Source organism: Meles meles, chromosome 1 (assembly GCF_922984935.1).
Source record: "Meles meles chromosome 1, mMelMel3.1 paternal haplotype, whole genome shotgun sequence".
In the NCBI taxonomy this organism is placed as follows: Eukaryota; Metazoa; Chordata; class Mammalia; order Carnivora; family Mustelidae; genus Meles; species Meles meles.
In genome coordinates, this window is record NC_060066.1 from 109,889,062 (window position 1) to 109,909,308 (window position 20,247).

Here is a 20,247-nt window from a genome sequence, read left to right on the forward strand (position 1 = left end):
GGTGAGGCCTGAGTCCACGTGCCTGTGTGGCCTGGGTGAGGGGGGGGGGTGGTTTTGTTTGCTGTATAAAGCCCATTTGTGTGCCCAGCGGGGGAGGGGCTGCAGCAGCACCATGGAGAGACAGCGGCTCCAACTGCCAGACCCAGCCACCTCCCTCCCCAGGGAGCCCAGATCTAGGGCGGCTTTTGTCATTGAAGAGGACACTGACCCTTGGCAGGGAGGCCAGGGCAGGAGGAGAGATGGGGGAGACCTCTAAAACAATTATTACCACCGTAAAAAAAAAAAAAAAAAAAAAAAAAGGCGGACTCCAGAGAAAGGGAGGGGAGGGAGCTGAGAGACCATGTGATCTAGTTGGAAGTGGGGCCCAGGGTCTTCCTTCCCGCTCAACAAAGGGCCGAGGGGCCCGACCTGTGAGACTGAGTGAAATCAACCACTGGGAGCTGGATGTGTAGAGCATGGCAGCTGCTGGGTCTCAGGAATGTGGGCTGGTGCCTGTTTCCCCACGGGACTGGAAATCCCGGTCGGAATGTACATCCTAAATCCCCCATTGGAGAATGTGAAATAATTTCCAGCCAGGCACTGAGACCTCTTTCTCCTCCGTGCCCTTCACCAGAGTCACCGGCCCGAGGATGCGCCCATTTGAGCTCCCTCTGCGCTGGTCCCTCCTGCCAAGGAGCAAGAAATAGCCAAAACAAAGGGAGCAGAAGCTAAATAAGGGAGTAGGAGAAAAGCCAAATGAACAGAATAATGTATGCGCCACCTCATCAGTGCCTGCCCAGGCAGGAGTCGCCATGCCTTCCTGGCACCCCCCACCCTCATTGATCTGCGACGCAAAACTATTAGGCAGATATCATTTCCTTCTTCATTTTCTCATCATCAGCCTCAATTATTTTTCCCTTCCAAGGCATAGTTTATATTTTGAGGTTCCCCCAAAGCCCCACCCTTCTCGTCTAAGAGTATAAGGCATAAAGTGTAAACTAGACATCCTGGGAATCAGGATAGTTAACAGAGAAATACAGAAACAGAAAAGAAGAAAAGCGGAGACATTTATTGCCTAGGGGTAAAGAGTGGGCCTGGACAGAATGACCTCCGCCAGGTCAGAGTTCCCTTCCAGAAGCTGGAATTCTAATTCAGCTTCCCCTAGGCCTGTAGGCGCCACCTCCTGGTTGTCTCAGGAATTTTTTAAAAACCAATAATTAATTAATTAAATAAAGAGTTTATTTATTTATTTTGACACACAGAAAGATCACAAGTAGGCAGAGAGGCAGGCCCAGGGTGGGGGAAGCAGGCTCCCTGGAAGAGCAGAGAGCCTGATCTGGGATCGATCCCAGGACCGAGATCATGACCTGGGTGGAAGGCAGAGGCCCAACCAACTGAGCCACCCAGGTGCCCCTAAATTCTAAAATTTTAATTAAAGTGTGTGTGTGTAATTGTTTCAGGAAGTGTTTTGCTGCTGGTGGGACTTGGGATTTTTGCCTACAGGAATAAACATTGTTTCACAAAAATGTCCTAACCCCAGACCAGCAGTTTCCCACTTCTAAGTGAGCAGCCTCTCCAGCCCTGGTGCTTCCTAAGCGGACAAAGGCCTTGGTTTCTAGGTGGGAAGGAGAAAGGAGGCAAGCACCGACCTCAGGGAACTTGTCCTTATTTTGATCTTTGGCTCCACTAGGATATTTCTGTTGTCACCAACCTAATTTGGAGCATGTGTCAAGAGGACCTTTATACGTTAAAACAAAACAAAATGGCATCCCACCTCCCACTCCCTTCCCCTTAAGAACTACTCAAACTCTGGCACTTCTGTTTTAATTCCTACTTCTCTCTCCAGCGCAGTCCTTAGCCCGACTTGGCTAAACCCAAGGCGTTCCACTGCCTTCTGGCGCCATCTCCTGTCCTTTCAAATGCAGTGAAATGTGAACAGGTCAGAGAATCAAGTGTCCAACTGTGGTAGTTTTTTGGTTTGTTCTTTCTTAAAAGGTCCTTTTTATTTATTAATTTTTTTACTTAAATGATCTTTACACCTTTTATGGGGTTCCATCTTACAACCCCCAAGATCAAGAGGGTCCTGCTCTTCCAAATGAGCCAGCCAGGAATCCCATTAAGAAGTCCTTTTAAAAAGGATATTTAGGGGGCTCCTGGGTGGCTCAGTGGGTTAAAGTCTCTGCCTTTGGCTCAGGTCATGATCCCAGGGGTCCTGGGATTGAGCCCAGCATCGGGCTCTCTGCTCAGCGGGAAGCCTGCTTCCTCCTCTCTCTCTGCCTGCTTCTCTGCCTACTTGTGATCTCTGTCTGTCAAATAAATAAATAAAATCTTAAAAAAACAAAAATAAAAAGGATATTTAGGGGCACCTCTGACTGCTGCTCCCCATGCTTGTGAGTACTCTTTCTCTCTCTCTGTCAGATAAATAGGTAAAATCCTTAAAAAAAAAGGATATTGAAGCTCAGTAAATGTCCTAAATAGTCTAAAACATCTTACAGAAGCCCACTAAGCCCTCTGAGTTTGTGTGGTGGGTATATAAGAGTTCAGTGTGGGAGGGAGGTTAATCAAAAAGAAAGGAGGGGCGCTGGGTGACTCAGTCACTTAGGGTCTGCCTTCAGCTTGTGTCATGATCTCAAGGTCCTGGGGTCCAGCCCTGCATCGGGCTCCCTGCTCAGCAGGGAGCCTGCTTCTCCCTACCCCTCATGCTCTCTAGTAAATAAATAAATTTTAAAAAATAATAAAAGCAAAAAGAAAGGAGAATGACCAAGGCAGGAACTTACTCAAGCAATATAGCTGGTAACTAATTACTGAGAAAAGAGAACCAATGAGGAGACAATGAGATGGAATCCGATTTTGTAAAAGAGCAAGTAACTTTGTGCCATGAAATAATGTAGATGCAGAGATATTCTAATTTGGTAGATCATCACATTTATTATCACACGCTTGTCTTCTAACACACGAGTACTGAAGTCCCTTAAGCAAACACAAGAACTTCAAGAATTGAAGTAAGAGTAAAAAAAAAAAAAAAAAAAATTAAAGTCCAAGTAATTTGGGAGAAGGGTGGTCAAAATTCTGGATCATTTTCTTAGCTTTCCAGTTCACATTGCCCAACAAATGCAATGTGAGACTACTGTAGACAGAAGACAGACCTGAAATCTTGTAACTTTTTTTTTAAAGATTTTATTTATTTGACAGAGAGAGATCACAAGTAGGCAGGCAGAGAGAGAGAGAGAAGCAGACTCCCCGCCGAGCAGGGAGCCTGATGCGGTGCTCGATCCCAGGACCGTGAGATCATGACTTGAGCTGAAAGCAGATGCTTAACCCACTGAGCCACCCAGGTACTCTTGAAATCTTGTAACTTTAATCAAAAAGTAACACATTTTCAAAAGGGACAGGAATCTAGGGGCGCTTGGGTGGCTCAGTGGGTTAAGCTACTGCCTTCGGCTCAAGTCATGATCTCAGGGTCCTAGGATCGAGCCCTGCATCAGGCTTTCTGCTCAGTGGGGAGCCTGCTCCCCGCCCCCCACCGCCTGCCTCTCTGCCTACTTGTGATCTCTCTCTCTCTGTCAAAATAAATAAAGAACATCTTAAAAAAAATAAAAGGACGTGAGTCTTAAAAGGTCAAGTGACTTGGCTTAAGTCATATAGAAATATTTCTGGGACAAAGACACGGGTTCTGACTGACCCCTCACTCAAAACATGTTAAAATGCTTTAAAGAACAAAACCAAAACCTTTAAGGAAAATAGAGGGTTTTGTTTTGTTTTGTTTTTTTAAATAGAGGACATTTCTGGTTCTGGCTGTTGCTCCTGCCTCAGTTAGTTCCCTGTAGTAGCTGAGGAATCATTGCTGGGAGGAGGAAGTCCAAAACCCAACAAATCTATTTTTTTTTAACCTTCAAGTAATTTTATTTTTTTACGATTTTATTTATTTATTTGAGAGACAGAGATCACAAGTAGGCAGAGAGGCAGGCAGAGAGAGGGGAAGGGAAGCAGGTCCCCTGCTGAGCAGAGAGCCCTATTCGGGGCTCGGTCCCAGAACCCTGAGATCATGACCTGAGCCGAAGGCAGAGGCTTAACCCACTGAGCCACCCAGGTGCCCCAACTTCTAGTAATTTCTAAGGAACATCTGCAAAAGTGGAATGCAGCTATTAATGAGCTCATAGATCCTGCATTCTTTCTACTGTTCTACTATCCAATGCACTTATTATTTTGGGTATTACATATATTTTAATTAAGTAGTACTTTTACAGGGTGGTTATAAATCCATTCACATTGGGAAAAATTGACTTTTTTGCTCCTTAAAAAAAAAACCAAAACGGGGAACCCCTGGGTGGTTCAGTTGGTTAAGCCTCAGACTAAATCTCAGCTCAGATCTTGATCTTGGGGTTATGAGTTCAAGCCTCACTTCGTGGTTTGTTTTTTTTTTTAATTTTTAGAAGATTTTATTTTATTTATTTATTTTTAATATATTTTTAAAAGATCTTATTTATTTATTTGACAGAGATCACAAGTAGGCAGAGAGGCAGGCAGAGAGAAAGGGGGAAGCAGGCTCCCTGCTGAGCAGAGATCCCCATGCGGGGCTCGATCCCAGAACTCTGAGACCATGACCTGAGCCGAAGGCATAGGCTTTAACCCACTGAGCCACCCAGGCGTCCCAGAAGATTTTATTTATTTATTTGACAGAGGGAGAAAGAGAGAGAGTACAAGTGGGGGAGTGGCAGGCAGAGAAGGGAGAAGCAGGCTCCCCGCTGAGCAAAGAACGGGATGCGGGGCTGGGCTGAATCCCAGGACCCTGGGATCAGGATCTGAACCAAGGCAGACCTTTAACAAACTGAGCCACCCAGGCACCCCTTTTTCGTCTTTTCTTTCTTTCTTTCCTTCCTTCCTTCCTTCCTTTTTTCTTGTTTAGATTCTGTCAGAGAGAGAGAGAGAGCACAAGCAGGGGAAAAAACAGGCAGAAGGAGAAGCAGACTCCCCCTCAAGCAAGGAGCCCCACATGGGGTTTGATCCCAGGATCCAGGGATCATGACCTGAGCTGAAGGCAAACTCTTAAACATCTGAGCCACTCAGGTGTCCCTCAAGCCCACTTTGGACTCCACACTGGGCATGCATCCTATTTAAAAATAAATAAATAAATAAAAACAAAGGAAATACTAGGAGTTGGCTCTAGAATGGTAGAAAACATTGGATCTTAGCAATGGCTTGTCACTTTTCCTTTTAACTATTATTATTTATTTATTATTATTATTATTACTAAAAGATTTTATTTATTTATTTGACAAAGAGAGAAATCACAAGTAGGCAGAGAGAGAGAGGGGAAAGTAGGCTCCCCGCTGAGCAGAGAGCTCGACGAGGGGCTCAATCCCAGGACTACAACCCGAGCCAAGGGCAGAGGCCCTAACCCACTAAGCCACCCAGGCGCCCCTCTTTATTATTTTTTTTTAATTGTATAAGTAACACCTGATGAATTTAGGGAAAATAGAAGATTCAAAAAAGAAAAAAAGTAACATCACTTTGTCCTATTCCTTCAGTTAGAAATTCCTTCAATTAGAAATAACCGTGTAGGGGTCACCTGGGTGGCTCAGTCATTAAACGTATGCCTTCAGCTCTGGTCATGATCCCAGAGTTCGGGGATCAAACCCCGAGTTGGGCTTCCTGTCTGGGCTCCCTGGTCGGTGGGAAGCCTTTCTCTCTCCTCCACACCCCCTACTACTGTTTCCTCTCTTGCTGTGTCTCTCTCTGTCAAATAAATAAATAAAATCTTTCAGGAAAAAAAAAAAGAAATAACTGTGATAATATTTGGTATTTTATAATCATTTTTCTTTTTTTATTAATTATTTTTATTAACATATAATGTATTATTTGCCCCAGGGATACAGGTCTGTGAATTGTCAGGCTTACACACTTCACAGCACTCACCATATCACATACCTTCCCCAATGTCCATAACCTAGCCACCCTCTCTATACCCTCCTGCCCCCAGCAACCTTCAGTTTGTTTTGTGAGATTAAGAATCTTTTATGATTTGTCTCCCTCCAGATCCCGTCTTGTTTCATTTTTTCTAACCCCCTACTCTGCCTCTGAAATTCCTTATATCAGGGAGATCATATGATAATTGTTTTTGTCTGATTGACTTATTTCGCTCAGCATAATACCCTGTAGTTCCATCCACATTGTTGCAAATGACAAGATTTCATTTCTTTTGATGGCTGCATAGTATTCCATTGTATATATATACCACATCTTCTTTATCCATTCATCTCTTGATGGACATCTAGGTTCTTTCCATAGTTTCACTATTGTGGACATTGCTGCTATAAACATTCGGGTGCACACGCGGATCACTACATTTATATCTTTAGGGTAAATACCCAGTCGTGTGATTGCTGGGTCGTAGGGAAGCTCCATTTTCAACTTTTTGAGAACCTCCATGCTGTTTTCCAGAGTGGCTGTACCAGCTTGTATTCCCACCAACAGTGTAGGAGGGTTCCTCTTCCTCCACATCCTCACCAACATCTGTCGTTTCCTGACTTGTTAATATTAGCCATTCTGACTGGTGTGAGGTGGTATCTCATTGTGGTTTTGCTTTGTATTTCTCTGTTATTAATTGGTTTATGTAGTTGGCTGCTCCCATGTTAGGGGCATAGATATTTAAAATTGTTAGAGCTTCTTGTTGGACAAACTCTTTAAGCATAATGTAGTGTCCTCCCTCATCTCTCATTATAGTCTTTGGCTTAAAATCTAATTTATCTGATATAAAGATTGCCACCCCAGCTTTCTTTTAATGTCCATTAGCATGTTAAATTGTTTTCCACCCCCTCACTTTAAATCTGGAGGTGTCTTAGGGTCTAAAATGAGTTTCTTGCAGACAGCATATTGATGGATTTTGGTTTTTATCCATTCTGATACCCTATGTCTTTTGATTGGGACATTTAGCCCATTTACATGCAGGGTAATTATTGAAAGATATGAATTTAGTGCCATTGTATTGCCTGTAAGTTGACTGTTATTGTATAGTGTCTCTATTCCTTTCTGATATACTACTTTTAGGTTCTCTCTTTGTTTAGAGGACCCCTTTCAATATTTCCTGTAGGGCTTGTTTGTGTTTGCAAATTTTTAAATTTTTGTTTGTTCTGGAAGCTTTTTATCTCTCCTTCTATTTTCAATGATAGCCTCGCTGGATATAGTATTCTTGGCTGCATATTTTTCTCATTTAGTGCTCTGAATATATCATGCCAGTTCTTTCTGGCCTGCCAGGTCTCTGTGGATAAGTCTGCTGCTAAAATAATATTTCTACCGTTGTATATTACAGACTTTTAAAAAATATTTTATTTATTTGACAGAGAGAAATCACAACTAGGCAGAGAGGCAGGCAGAGAGAGGAGGAAGCAGGCTCCCTGAGGAGCAGAGAGCCCGATGTGGGGCTCAATCCCAGGACCCTGGGATCATGACCTGAGCCGAAGGCAGAAGCTTTAACCTACTGAGCCACCCAGGTGCCCCATATATTACAGACTTCTTGTCCCAAGCTGCTTTTAGGATTTTTTCTTTGTCATTAAGACTTGTAAGTTTTACTATTAGATGCTGGGTGTGGACCTATATTTATTGATTTTGAGGGGGTTTCTCTGTGCCTCCTGGATTTTTATGCTTGTTCCCTTTGCCATATTAGGGAAATTCTCTACTATAATTGGCTCCAATATACCTTCTGCCCCTCTCTTTCTTCTTCTGGAATCCCAATTATTCTAATATTGTTTCATCTTATGGTATCACTTACTCTCAAATTCTCCCCTCAGGGTCCAGTAGTTGTTTGTCTCTCTTTTGCTCAGCTTCTTTATTCTCCATCACTTAGTCTTCTATATCACTTATTCTCTCTTTTGCCTCATTTGTCCTAGCAGTAAGAGCCTCCATTTTTTTAAAAAGATTTTATTTATTTATTTGACAGACAGAGATCACAAGTAGGCAGAGAGGCAGGCAGAGAGAGAGGAGGAAGCAGGCTCCCTGCTGAGGAGAGAGTCTGATGCGGAGCTTGATCCCAGGACCCTGGGATCATGACCTGAGCTGAAGGCAGAGGCTTTAATCCACTGAGCCAACCAGGCGCCCAAGAGGCTCCATTTTTTATTGCACCTCATTAATAGCTTTTTTGATTTCCACTTGGTTAGATTATAGTTCTTTTATTTCTCCAGAAAGGGATTTTATTTCTCCAGAAAGGGTTTCTCTAACATCTTCCATGCCTTTTTCAAGCCCAGCTAGCACCTTGAGAATCATTGTTCTGAACTCTAGTTCTGACATATTGCCAATGTCTCTATTGATTAGGTCCCTAGCCATCATTACAGCCTCTTGTTCTTTTTTTGGTGGTGAGTTTTTCCGCCTTGTCGTTTTATCCGGATAAGAATATATGAATGAGGGAATGAAATACTAAAAGGGTGGCAAAGACCCCAGAAAAATGTACGCTAACCAAATCAAAAGAGATCCAAAACCGGGGGGAGAAGAAAGGGGGAACAAAGAAATTAAAAAAAAAAAAATATATATATATATATATTAGACTGGTAAATAGAACAGAGCCACCCACTTGATTTTGGGTGTAGAAGAAACTACCTCCCAAACTACCTCCCTTACCTTAGAAGAAACTACCTCCCAAAATTTTAAAGAATGAAAAACTTATATGTATACAATAATAAGGGAAAATAAGATGAAGGGATGGAACGTGACTGTAAAGATGAAAATTTTGAAAAAATTCTGAAAAAGGAATTGATAAGTTAGTTGAAAAAAAAGGGAGGGAATGTGCTCAGGCTGGAGACTAGAACAAGGCCATGTGCTAGATTAGCGTATATTTTGATCTATTAGAAGAAATTGTATCCCAAAATTTTTTAGAAAAAAAAAACCCCATATGTATACAAAAAATAAAGTTAAATACAATGAAGGGATAAAATATGACTATTAACAATGAAGGTCTAAAAAGATTTTTTTAAAGAAAGGTATTATTAAGATAAACTAGTTAAAAAACATTAAAAGAAGAAAGAGGAAAAGTTAAAAAAATAGATTTAGAAAAAAATAAAATTAAAAAAAATTTAACTTTGCAAGACAAAAGGATCATGGGGAAAAAACTCGTGAATTTTTTTTTTTAGATTTTTTTTTTTAAAGATTTTATTTATTTATTTGACAGAGATCACAAGTAGGCAGAGAGGCAGGCAGAGAGAGAGGAGGAAGCAGGCTCCCTGCGGAGCAGAGAGCCCGATGCGGGGCTCGATCCCAGGACCCTGAGATCATGACCTGAGCCGAAGGCAGCGGCTTAATCCACTGAGCCACCCAGGTGCCCCCTTTTTTTAGATTTTTAAAAAATTTATTCATTTGACAAACAGAGATCACAAGTAGGCAGAGAGGCAGGCAGGGGGGGGGGAAGCAAGCTCCCTGCTGAGCAGAGAGCTGGATGCGGGGCTTGATCCCAGAACCCAGGGATCATGACCCAAGTTAAAGGCAGAGGTTTTAACCCACTGAGCCACCCAGGTGCCCCAAACCAATGAATTCTATGAGTTGCTTTCCCCTAGCTCTGGAGTTCAGCTGTTCTCGATCAGTGAGTTTGGTCTTGGCTAGATATTCCTGCTGATCTTCTGCAGGAGAGGCCTGTTGCAGTGATTCTCAAAGAAAGTGTCTTTGTCTGAGGTAGAACTGGACCACCCTTGCCAGGAGCCAGGCTGAGTAATCTTCTCAGGTTCGCTTTTGGGAGCTTTGGTTCCCTGAGCACTTTTGTACAGCTTTGGAGGATGGGAATGAAAATGGCGGCTTCCCAGTCTCCTGCCTGGAGGAGCCGAGAACTTGTGGCCCTACTCCTCAGTGCGCCCTCAGAGAAAAGCGGACAATCACTCCCATCTCCCTGGTCTCTGGCTGTGCTCTGAGCTCACCTGGTCTGTGACCAAGCATTTCTATCTGTGGCGCACGACCCCATTTGGAGTCTCCAAACCCAGCAGATTCCTGCTGCACTGCTCCTCCCAGAGGAGGAAGGTATGTCTCCCCAGACTGGCCACTTGGGGGGGTCCCTGTTTGAAGAGTAGTGGTCCGACTGTGCCTTGGATCATGGTTTAAGGTAATCCCAACTGAGAGCTCACTCCTTGACTCTGTATCTGTAGTTGGCTTCCCCACTCTGATACCTGGGAGCTCTGCCATACTAATACACCCCTGATCTTTCTGTGACCCCGTGGGACCGGAGACCACACTGTCCCTGTGAGGGCTCCACCCCCGCTTAGCCTCTGGAGTGATGTCCTTCAGTGGAGCAGACTTCCAAAAGTTCTGATTTTGTGCTTCACTGCTCCACTGCTTGCTGGGAGACGGTCCCTCCCACTGTGTTCTATCCTCCCAATGTTTTGGATTCTCCTTTCTGTTCGTCCTACTTTTTTAGAAAGTGGTCGATTTTCTGTTCCTAGAATTATTGCTCTCCTCTTCTATCTCCTATTGAGTTTTCAGGTGTTCGGAATGGTTTGATACCTATCTAGCTGAACTCCTGGGATCTGATGTCATTTCAGTCTGCTACTCCTCTGCCATCTTGCCTCTATAATCATTTTTCTATGAAGTTACATCTAAATGCATACATTTTGGGGCACCCAGGATGGCAAGCAGGTCAGGCATTTGCCTTGGGGTCAGGTCATGATCCCAGAGTCCTGGGAACAAGTCCTGCATAGGGCTCCTTGCTCGCAGGAAGTCTGCTTCTCTCTCTCCCTCTAGTTCTCTCCTCTGCTTCTGTGTGCTCTCTCTCAAATGAATAAATAAAATCTTTTTAAAAAATGCATACATTTATGTGTATAAATGTTGTACTTTTTACAAAAATGGAACCATACCATACACATATTTGGTCTGTAACCTTTTTTTCTAACATTATTTTGTGAACATTCTTCAATGTTTATAAATATGCATCCCTGTTTTTCTTTCTTATACTTTTTTTTGAAGATTTTATTTATTTGACAGAGAGAGAGATCAGAAGTAGGCAGAGAGGCAGGGGGAAGCAGGCTTCCTGTTGAGCAGAAAGCCCGATGCAGGGCTTGATCTCAGGACCCTGAGATCATGACCTGAACTGAAGGCAGAGGCCTAACGCACTGAGTCACCCAGGTGCCCCTTTCTTTTGCTTTAACATATGGCTTGCTCTTTTTTTTTAATTACAAAAGGAATGAGGCCTACATATTAAATTATTGAATATATATAACATGCAGTGTATATTCATATTCACTAGAGCTACAGAGTATTATCAGTGTCAAAAAATTCTTTAATTATAATTTGCATTCCCCTCTTCCCCTACTAATCTTATATTTATCAATATTCTAACTAAGCAGAACATAGTAACATGTGTCTCTGGAGTTCCTCTAAGCACCAGATATGTTTGGATTTTCTGATAGGGAAATGTTTATACTTAGAATGAACACAGTGAGACAAAGAAGTTCACTATGAGCCCACTCTCCCCTTCTCTGTCATCAATTTAAGCGTCATAGTATTGTATAGAAATAACCTAGTATATTTTTTTTAAAGATTTTATTTATTTATTTAACAGAGAGAGATCACAAGTAGGCAGAGAGGCAGGCAGAGAGAGAGGAGGAAGCAGGCTCCCCGCGGAGCAGAGAGCCCAATGCAGGGCTCGATCCCAGGACCCTGAGATCATGACCTGAGCTGAAGGCAGCGGCTCAATCCACTGAGCCACCCAGGCGCCCCTAACCTAGTATATTTAACCACTCCTCTGCCTTGGGATTGTTAGAGAGTCTCCCCCCCCCCCCCCCCAGTTTGTATCTATAACAATACTTCAATGAGAATATTCTTGTTCATACATATTTACACATCATCCCGTTGTTTCCTAGAATTGCAAGAGGGTCTATGCTTTTTCTTTTAACTCTTTATTATGAAAAAGTTCAAACTTAACCCTTTTTATTTTTTTTAAAGATCTTATTTATTTATTTGACAGAGAGAGAGATCACAAGTAGGCAGAGAGACTGGCAGAGAGAGAGAGAGAGAGAGAGAGAGAAGCAGGCTCCCTGCTGAGCAGAGAGCCCGATGTGGGACTCGATCCCAGCACCCCGAGATCATGACCTGTGCCGAAGGCAGCAGCTTAACCCACTGAACCATCCAGGCGCCCCAAACTCAACTCTTTCAAAAAAAGATTTATTTATTTGAGAGACAGAGTGCGCGCATGGTGGGGGTGGGCAGAAGGGTGGCGAGAGAGAGAGTCTTAAGCAGACTTCATGCCAAGAGTGGAGCCTGATGCAGGCCTCGATCTCACGACCCTGAGAACAGGAACTGAGCAGAAGTCGGGCGCTTAACCAGCTGCCCACCCAGGTGTCCCCAATCCTTTTTAAAAAGTCAGATTTATGAAGGTGTTATTTATATGCAGTAAAATTCGTCCTTGTTAACGTACAGTTCTATGTGTTTTGACAAATGCATACATTCCCGTAACGACCATCATAATCAAGACACAGAACAGTTCATCATGCCTGCTGCTCCGTAATTCCCTTGTGCATTTGTTGTCAGCTTCTCTTCCTACCCTCGTCCTTTGGTAACTACTGATCTGTTTTCTGACCCTATAATTTTGCCTTTCCCAGAAAGTCTTATATATTAAATTATACAGTATGTAGTGTTTTGAGTCTGCCTTCTTTACTTAGCATTCATTCATGTTGTTGCATATCAGAAATTTGTTGCATTTTATTGCTGCATTTTTCTACTCTATGGGTGTACCACAAGTTGTTTATCCATTTACCAGTTGAAGAACATGTGGATTCTTTCTAGTTTTTAGCGACTAAGATTCAAGCCACTGTAAACATTGGGGTATGAATTTTTGAATGAACCTATTCTGTTAATTGTTCTTTTTTTTTTTTTAAAGATTTTATTTATTTATTTGACAGACAGAGATCACAAGCAGGCAGAGAGAGAGGAGAAAGCAGGCTTCCCGCGGAGCAGAGAGCCCGATGTGGGGCTCGATCACAGGACCCTGGGATCATGACCTGAGCCGAAGGCAGAGGCTTAAACCCACTGAGCCACCCAGGCGCCCCTCTGTTAATTGTTCTTGAGTGGGAGTAATAGTAGGCGTGAACACCCTGTGCTGGGTTGTATAGTAAGTGTATGTTTCACTTTGTAAGAAACAGCCAAACTGTCTGTAGTAGTGGTTGTACTGTTTTTCATTTCCACCAGCAATGTGTGAGAGCTCCAGTTGTTCCAGTATTGGGCATTGTCTGTGATATATCTATATATGTATATGCATGTGTATATACATAAAACAAAACAACAAAAAGTAGCCATCCTAATAGGTCTGTTTCAGTATTTCTTTTTAATTTGGGGTGTGCTCCTTTTGAGGTATTTTTTCTTCTATATTTATTGTAATTTGCCCTCCTTAAACGTCATACTCCTCCAATGGTATATACATAAATTGTCACTCTTTCCTTCTTTCTCTGGAGAGATAGAGAAAGGACCCTACAATTGGTGTTCCATGGGTAGGCAAAAATTTAGTATTTTTCTCTCCCTCATAACCTTTTAGCTATTTTGCAGAAATAAGATTCACTTGTACCATAGTTAAATTTTTGTACAATGAATCCCATCTTTTCATGGATTTTCAGCATAAAGTGAGAGATATATTCAATTGGAGGAGATTTTGGGTTAAAGGTAAGTGAAATCTACATTAGGGAGTGTAGCAAGCTGTTCGAAGACACACTGAAACAACGAAGAAGAAACAAAAAAAGGCACAAAAACAAAGCAACAAATAAAAGACATATATTGAAAGTAAACCCACCATGTTGTAAGAAGTAATAACACCAAAATAATTTATATTAATGCAAAATCCTGCTTGTCGAAGCAGCTCAAATAACCAAGCAGGAGAAAACCTGAATTCAATGAACCACATTGCACCAGTTCACCCAGCTTCTGTCAAATTTCAATATATTTCAGTAGGATTGCATTAAACTCTTGGGTTACTAAGACTTGGTTTTTGGTATTTTGTGGAAGCTGTTGACATGATTGAACTAAAGTTAAATGGAAACCCAAACACAGCCTTGGCAAAAATCCAGACTGTATTAAGAAATAAACAGAGGAACACACTTATCCAAACACATGGCAGAAGAAAATACCAAAATCCCGTCAACAGACATTGTGCATTGAATAAGCTCTCTACCCTGTAACTGGGAGTTTGGCTTTGGCATGCTAAATTCCTCTATAACAAAATATATATATATTCTTATCTTTTACTACAGAATAAGATAAGCAAATGTTGGCTTAAAGATAGCTAAAACATGCAGTTTATTTTCTTCTTTGTAGAAGATCCACAAGTCAGTTGTTAGATACCTCTTATATTGTTGTTGTTGTTGTTATTTTTAGAGGGGGAAGGAGTGGGGAGGAGCAGACAAGCGGGGGCAAATAGAGAATCTTAAGCAGGCTCCATGCCCAGCTTGGAGCCGAACGCAGGGCTCAATCTCACAACTGTGAACTCATGACTGGAGCTGAAATCAAGAGTCAGACACTTACTTGACTGAGCCACCCAGGAATTGCTACCTCATATTAATTTTTAAAATTTAACTTAATTTTATCAAAGCAGTATAGGTACATAGTTTAAAAAGCTAAATAGATTGCTACAAGTCATAATACTCTATTCTCCCCATATCCAACTTGTATTTCCTCAATAATTGCAACTTTTTAATGGTGTCTTGTAGTCTAGGACTCTAAATTTTCTTTCTTTTTAGAAAAAAAGGTTTTATTTTTATTTATTTGAGAGAGAGAGACAGATAGCATAAGTGGGGAGGAGAGGGAGAAGCAGGTTCCCCGTTGAGCAGGGAACCTATTGTGGGGCTGGATTCCAGGACCCTGGGGTCATGACCTGAGCTGAAGGCAAATGTGCAATGAGTGGGCCACCCAAGTACCCCTAGAACTCCAAATTTTCCAAAAACATGTTTATACTGCTATTTCTTTTTTTTTTTTTAAAGATTTTATTTATTTATTTGACAGAGAGAGATCCCAAGTAGGCAGACAGGCAGGCAGAGAGAGAGAGAGAGGAGGAAGCAGGCTCCCCACTGATCCGAGAGCCCGATGCGATGCGGGGCTGGATCCCAGAGCCCTGGGATCAGGACCCTAGTCAAAGGCGGAGACCTAAACTCACTGAGCCACCCAGGCGCCCCGATTTTTCAGTTTTGTTTATTTATTTATTTTTAAAGATTTTATTTATTTATTTGACAGGCAGAGATCACAACCAGGCAAAGAGGCAGGCAGAGAGGGAGAGAGGAGGAAGCAGGCCCACCACGGAGCGGAGAACCCGATTCGGGGCTCGATCCCAGGACCCTGAGATCATGACCTGAGCCAAAGGCCGAGGCTTTAACCCACTGAGCCACCCAGGCACCCTGATTTTTCAGTTTTAGATATTATCTTTTAAAAGACATTTTTAATATTTTTTTATTAAAAAAAGATTTTTATTTATTTATTTGAGAGATTGAGAGAACACAATCAGGAGGAGCTGCAGGCAAAGGGAGAGGGAGAAGAAGTCTCCGTGCTGAGCAGGGAGCCTGAGAACATGATGTGGGGCTGGATCCCAGGACCCTGGAATCATGACCTGAGCGGAAGGCAGATGCTTAATAACTGAGCCACCCCGGTGCCTATATATATATGTTTTTAAATTAATTAATTAATTATTTTTTTTAAAGGAGGCTCCATGACCAGAATGGAGCCCAATGTGGGACCTAAACTCACAACCCTGAGATCAAGACCTGAACTGAGATGAAGAGTCCAAGCTTAACCGACTGAGCCACTCAGGTGCCCCAGATATTATTACCTTTTAATTTCCAACTACAAAAGATGACGGTTTACCTCATCATGTGTTGCTCCCCAACACATATTTCTACCCTATCCTCCTGATATAGTTATTATATTTTTATTGAAGTATAATTAACATAACAATGTTACACTAGTCTCAGGTGTACAATACCATGATTTGACAATTCTGTACATTGCTCAGTGCTCAGCAAGGTAAGTGTATTATTAATCCCTTTCACCGATTTCACCCATCCTTCCATCTACCTCCCCTCTGGAAACCATCAGGTTGTTCTCTGTATTTAAAACTCTGTTTTTGTGCACCTGGGGGGCTCAGTTGTTAAGCATATGCCTTCTGCTCAGGTCTTGATTCTAGGGCCCTGGGATGGAGCCCCACATCATGCTTCCTGCTCAACAGGGAGTTGCTTATTCCTCTCCCTCTGCCTGCCTCTCCCCCTGCTTGTTTTCTCTCTCTCTCAAATAAATAAATAAAATCTTTTTTTAAAAATCACCTTTTTTTTTTTTTTTGGTGAGCTTTTTGCCTCTGTGTAGTATGCCCACCTCCCTTTCTGCCTCCACTGACACCCTGAGACCCCTGGAAAAGCTTGTGGGAAGGGGGGCAAGAAAAGAAGCAAGTTCTGAAGTTTACCCTTGACTGCACCCACCCTGTAGAAGATGGAATCATGGATGCTGCCCCTTTTGAGCAGTTTATTCAAGAGAGATTCAAAGTGAATAGAAAAGCTGGGAATCTTGGGGGAGGGGTTGTAACCATGGAAGGGAAAAAGAGCAAGATTATTGTACCTTTTGAGGTGTCTTTTTCCAGTAGACGTTTGAAATATTTCACCGAAAAATATCTGAAAAATAATCTACGTGATTGGTTGTACCTAGTTGCTAACAGCAGTTAGGAATTGTTACATCTAGATTTATCAGGGTGAGGAAGAGGAGGAAGATGGAGATTAAAACTCATTTATCTGGAATTTTTTTTTAAAGATTTTTATTTATTTATTTGACAGAGAGAGATCACAAGTAGGCAGAGAGGCAGGCAGAGGGAGAGGGAAGCAGGCTCCCCACTGAGCAGAGAGCCCGACACGGGACTCGATCCCAGGACCCCGAGATCATGACCCGAGCCCAAAGCAGCGGCTTAACCCACTGAGCCACCCAGGCGTCCCTGGAATATATTTTTTTTAAGATTTTATTTATGTATTTATTTAACAGACAGAGATCACAAGTAGGCAGAGAGGTAGGCAGAGGGGTGAGGGAGCAGGCTCCCTGCTGAGCAGAGAACCCGATGCAGGCTTTGATCCCAGGACCCTAGGATCACAACCTGAGCCGAAGTCAGAGATTTTTTTTTTTTTTAGATTTTATTTATTTGACAGAGAGAGAGAGAAATCACAAGTAGGCAGAGGCAGGCAGAGAGAGGAAGAAGCAGGCTCCCGGCTGAGCAGAGAGCCTGATGCGGGGCTCGATCCCAGGACCCTGAGATCATGACCTGAGCCGAAGGCAGAGGCTTTAACCCACTGAGCCACCCAGGCGCCCCCGAAGTCAGAGATTTTAACCCACTGAGCCACCCAAGTACCTCTATCTGGAATATTTTATATGAGTTCTTGAATAAAACTTGGGAACCAAACTCTGGTTTTTTTGGTTTCTTCGTTTGCTCGTTTGTTTTGTTCCTTAAATTATACATATGAGTGAAATCATACGGTATTTGTCCTTTTCTGTCTGACATTTCATTTAGCATTCTACCCTCCATGTCCATCCATGTTGTTGCATATGGCAAGATCTCTCACTCTATCTCTCTTTTTTTAATGGATAAAGACTATTCCATTGTGTTATATACTGCATACACCACAATTTCTTTATCCATGGATGGACACTTGGGTCACTTTCATATCTTGGTTATGTAAAGAATGCTGCAATAAACATAGGGATGCATATATCTTTTTGAATTAGTGTTCCTGTTTTCATTGGGTAGATAACCAATAGTAGAATTACTGGACAAAATGGTAATTCAATTTTTAATTTTTTGAAAGACCTCCATACTCTTTCTACAGTGGCGGCATCAATTTGCATTCCCATCAGCAGCTCTTGAAGACTCCTTTTTCTCCACATCCTTCCCAACACTTGTTATTTCTTGTCTTTTTGATTCTAGCCATCTTCTAGCCATATCTCATTGTGGTTTTTTTTTTTTAAGATTTTATTTATTTATTTGACAGAGAGAGATCACAAGTAGGCAGAGAGGCAGGCAGAGAGAGAGAGAGAGAGAGAGAGAAAGAGAGGGAAGCAGGCTCCCTGCTGAGCAGAGAGCCCGATGCGGGACTCGATCCCAGGGCCCTGAGATCATGACCTGAGCCGAAGGCAGCGGCTTAACCCACTGAGCCACCCAGGCGCCCTCATTGTGGTTTTGATTTGCATTTCCCTGGTGATTAGTTATTGAATCATAATTTTAGCTAAGTCAGCATTTAGAAAATCATCAATATTTACTCATAGCTGAGTCAAGCAGCAGTGTATTTTCTTGTACAACTTTTAATTTCTCTTGAATTGATAATGCCCTTCCTTCTTCTCTTTGCTTTAGTAGTTCCTTATTCATCTCTAAACTCACTGTTGAAAATGTAACTCTTTCATGTTCAAATGTATCAAGTAACTGGTCATAACATTTTTTAAAAGGAATATTCCTCATGGAACTCTTTATCCTTCAGTTCTGAAGTTAGATTGACTTCTTTCAGGAAGCTTTTAATATATTTCCTTTACCTTGGATCTATAATTTCATGATAATGTATCATTGTGTAGGTCTTTTTTATTTCTTGGAAGAGTGTTTTGTGGGCTCATTTGCCTAAAAGTTTATGCACTTCAGCTCTGCCATGTTTTCTTAATTTTTCCTTGATAATTTTGTTTTATATGTTCTTCTTCTGAAACTCCTATTAATTGTATGTTGAACCTTCTGGACTGGTCTCGAATGTTCCCAACTTTTTCTTCTATCTTCCATCTTTTTACTTATTTATCTATTTAAGTAATCTTTGCACCCAATGTGGGGCTCGAACTCATCAAGATCAAGATCAAGAGTTGCATGCTCTACCGACTGAGCCAGCCAGTCTCCCCCCATGTTTTTGCTTATTATTCTACTTTCAGGGAGATTTGCTCAACTTTGTCACCTCTATTAAATTATTAATTTCTGCATTCATTTATTTAATTTTCATAAGCTCTTTCTTACACGAATGTTCTTTTTTAAAAAAATATTTTATTTATTGATTTGACAGAGAAAGAGAGCATGAGTTAGGGAGAGGAGGAAATGAGCAGAAGGAGTGGGAGAGAGAGGGAGGAGCTGACTACCACTGAGCTGGGAGCCTGATGTGGGAATCAGTCCCAGGACTCACAGATCTTGACTTGTGCTAAAGGCAGATGCTTAACTGACTGACTGAGCCACCCTGGTGTCCCATGAATGTTTTTTCTATAGCACTATTTTTTTTTTAACTTTCACAAATACATTATCTTGTATCATGCTAATTCTTTTAAAAATTGTATTCTGCTTCTCTCTTTTTCCTCTATTTATTTTTTTTTCAGTTTGTTTATTTTTGGTCTCTGCTTTTATGTGAAAAGCCTTTCTTTTTATTTTTTAAAGATTATTTATTTATTTATTTGACAGATAGAGAGATCACAAGTAGGCAGAGAGAGAGGAGGAAGCAGGCTCCCTGCAGAGCAGAGAGCCTGATGCGGGGCTCTATCCCAGGACCCTGAGATCATGACCTGAGCTGAAGGCAGTGGCTTAATCCACTGAGTCACCCAGGCGCCCCTGAAAAGCCTTTCTTAAACATTTAGTGATCCTTACCTATCCATTTACATTTAAGAGTGAGGCACTTAAGGGGTGTGTGTTACCATGCATGGAAGCTTGTTGACTGGTAGACTGTACTGTGAGGGGTTGGGGCAGGTATCTGGCTATTTCCTACTGTTTTGTCAATAATTCTGGACTGTCTGTTAGGCTGATAAGTTTCTCCAGACAGGAAAGCTTAACTTTTAACCTGAAGGTACACCCAATTGTATGATGGATGGAGGACAGAAAGGGGTTGGTTTGTGGCGGTGAGTGCTCACTGTTCGAAATATAGATTTTTTGCTTTCCCTGCCAATTTTCATTACATTTAACTTGGTCTTCGTTATGGCAGGTGTCTCTGAGTTTAGAATACCTTATTTTGACCTCTGTGGGTCAGAGCTGGGAAGGAATTCAGTTACTTTTTTTTTTTTTTAAGATTTTACTTATTTATTTGTCAGAGAGAGAGAGGGAGAGAGAGCGAGTGAGCACAGGCAGACAGAGTGGTAGGCAGAGGCTGAGGGAGAAGTAGGCTCCCCGCCAAGCAAGGAGCCTGATGTGGGACTCAATCCCAGGACGCTGGGATCATGACCGGAGCTGAAGGCAGCCGCTTAACCAACTGAGCCACCCAGGCGTCCCAGAATTCAGTTACTTTTAACATGAACTTCAGGGACCCCTGGGTGGCTCGGTCATTAAACATCTGCCTTCAGCTCCAGTCATGA

At 42.1% G+C, this 20,247-nt stretch overlaps 1 protein-coding gene across 1 annotated transcript; it reads left to right on the plus strand.

Annotated features, from left to right (window-relative positions):
- Positions 1–455: 455 nt before the first annotated feature.
- On the plus strand, positions 456–16,686 carry LOC123949981 (60S ribosomal protein L22-like). Its single transcript, XM_046017819.1, is given in 3 exon segments — positions 456–528; positions 16,342–16,636; positions 16,638–16,686. Coding segments are annotated over 3 exon segments (417 nt in total).
- Positions 16,687–20,247: the final 3,561 nt, after the last annotated feature.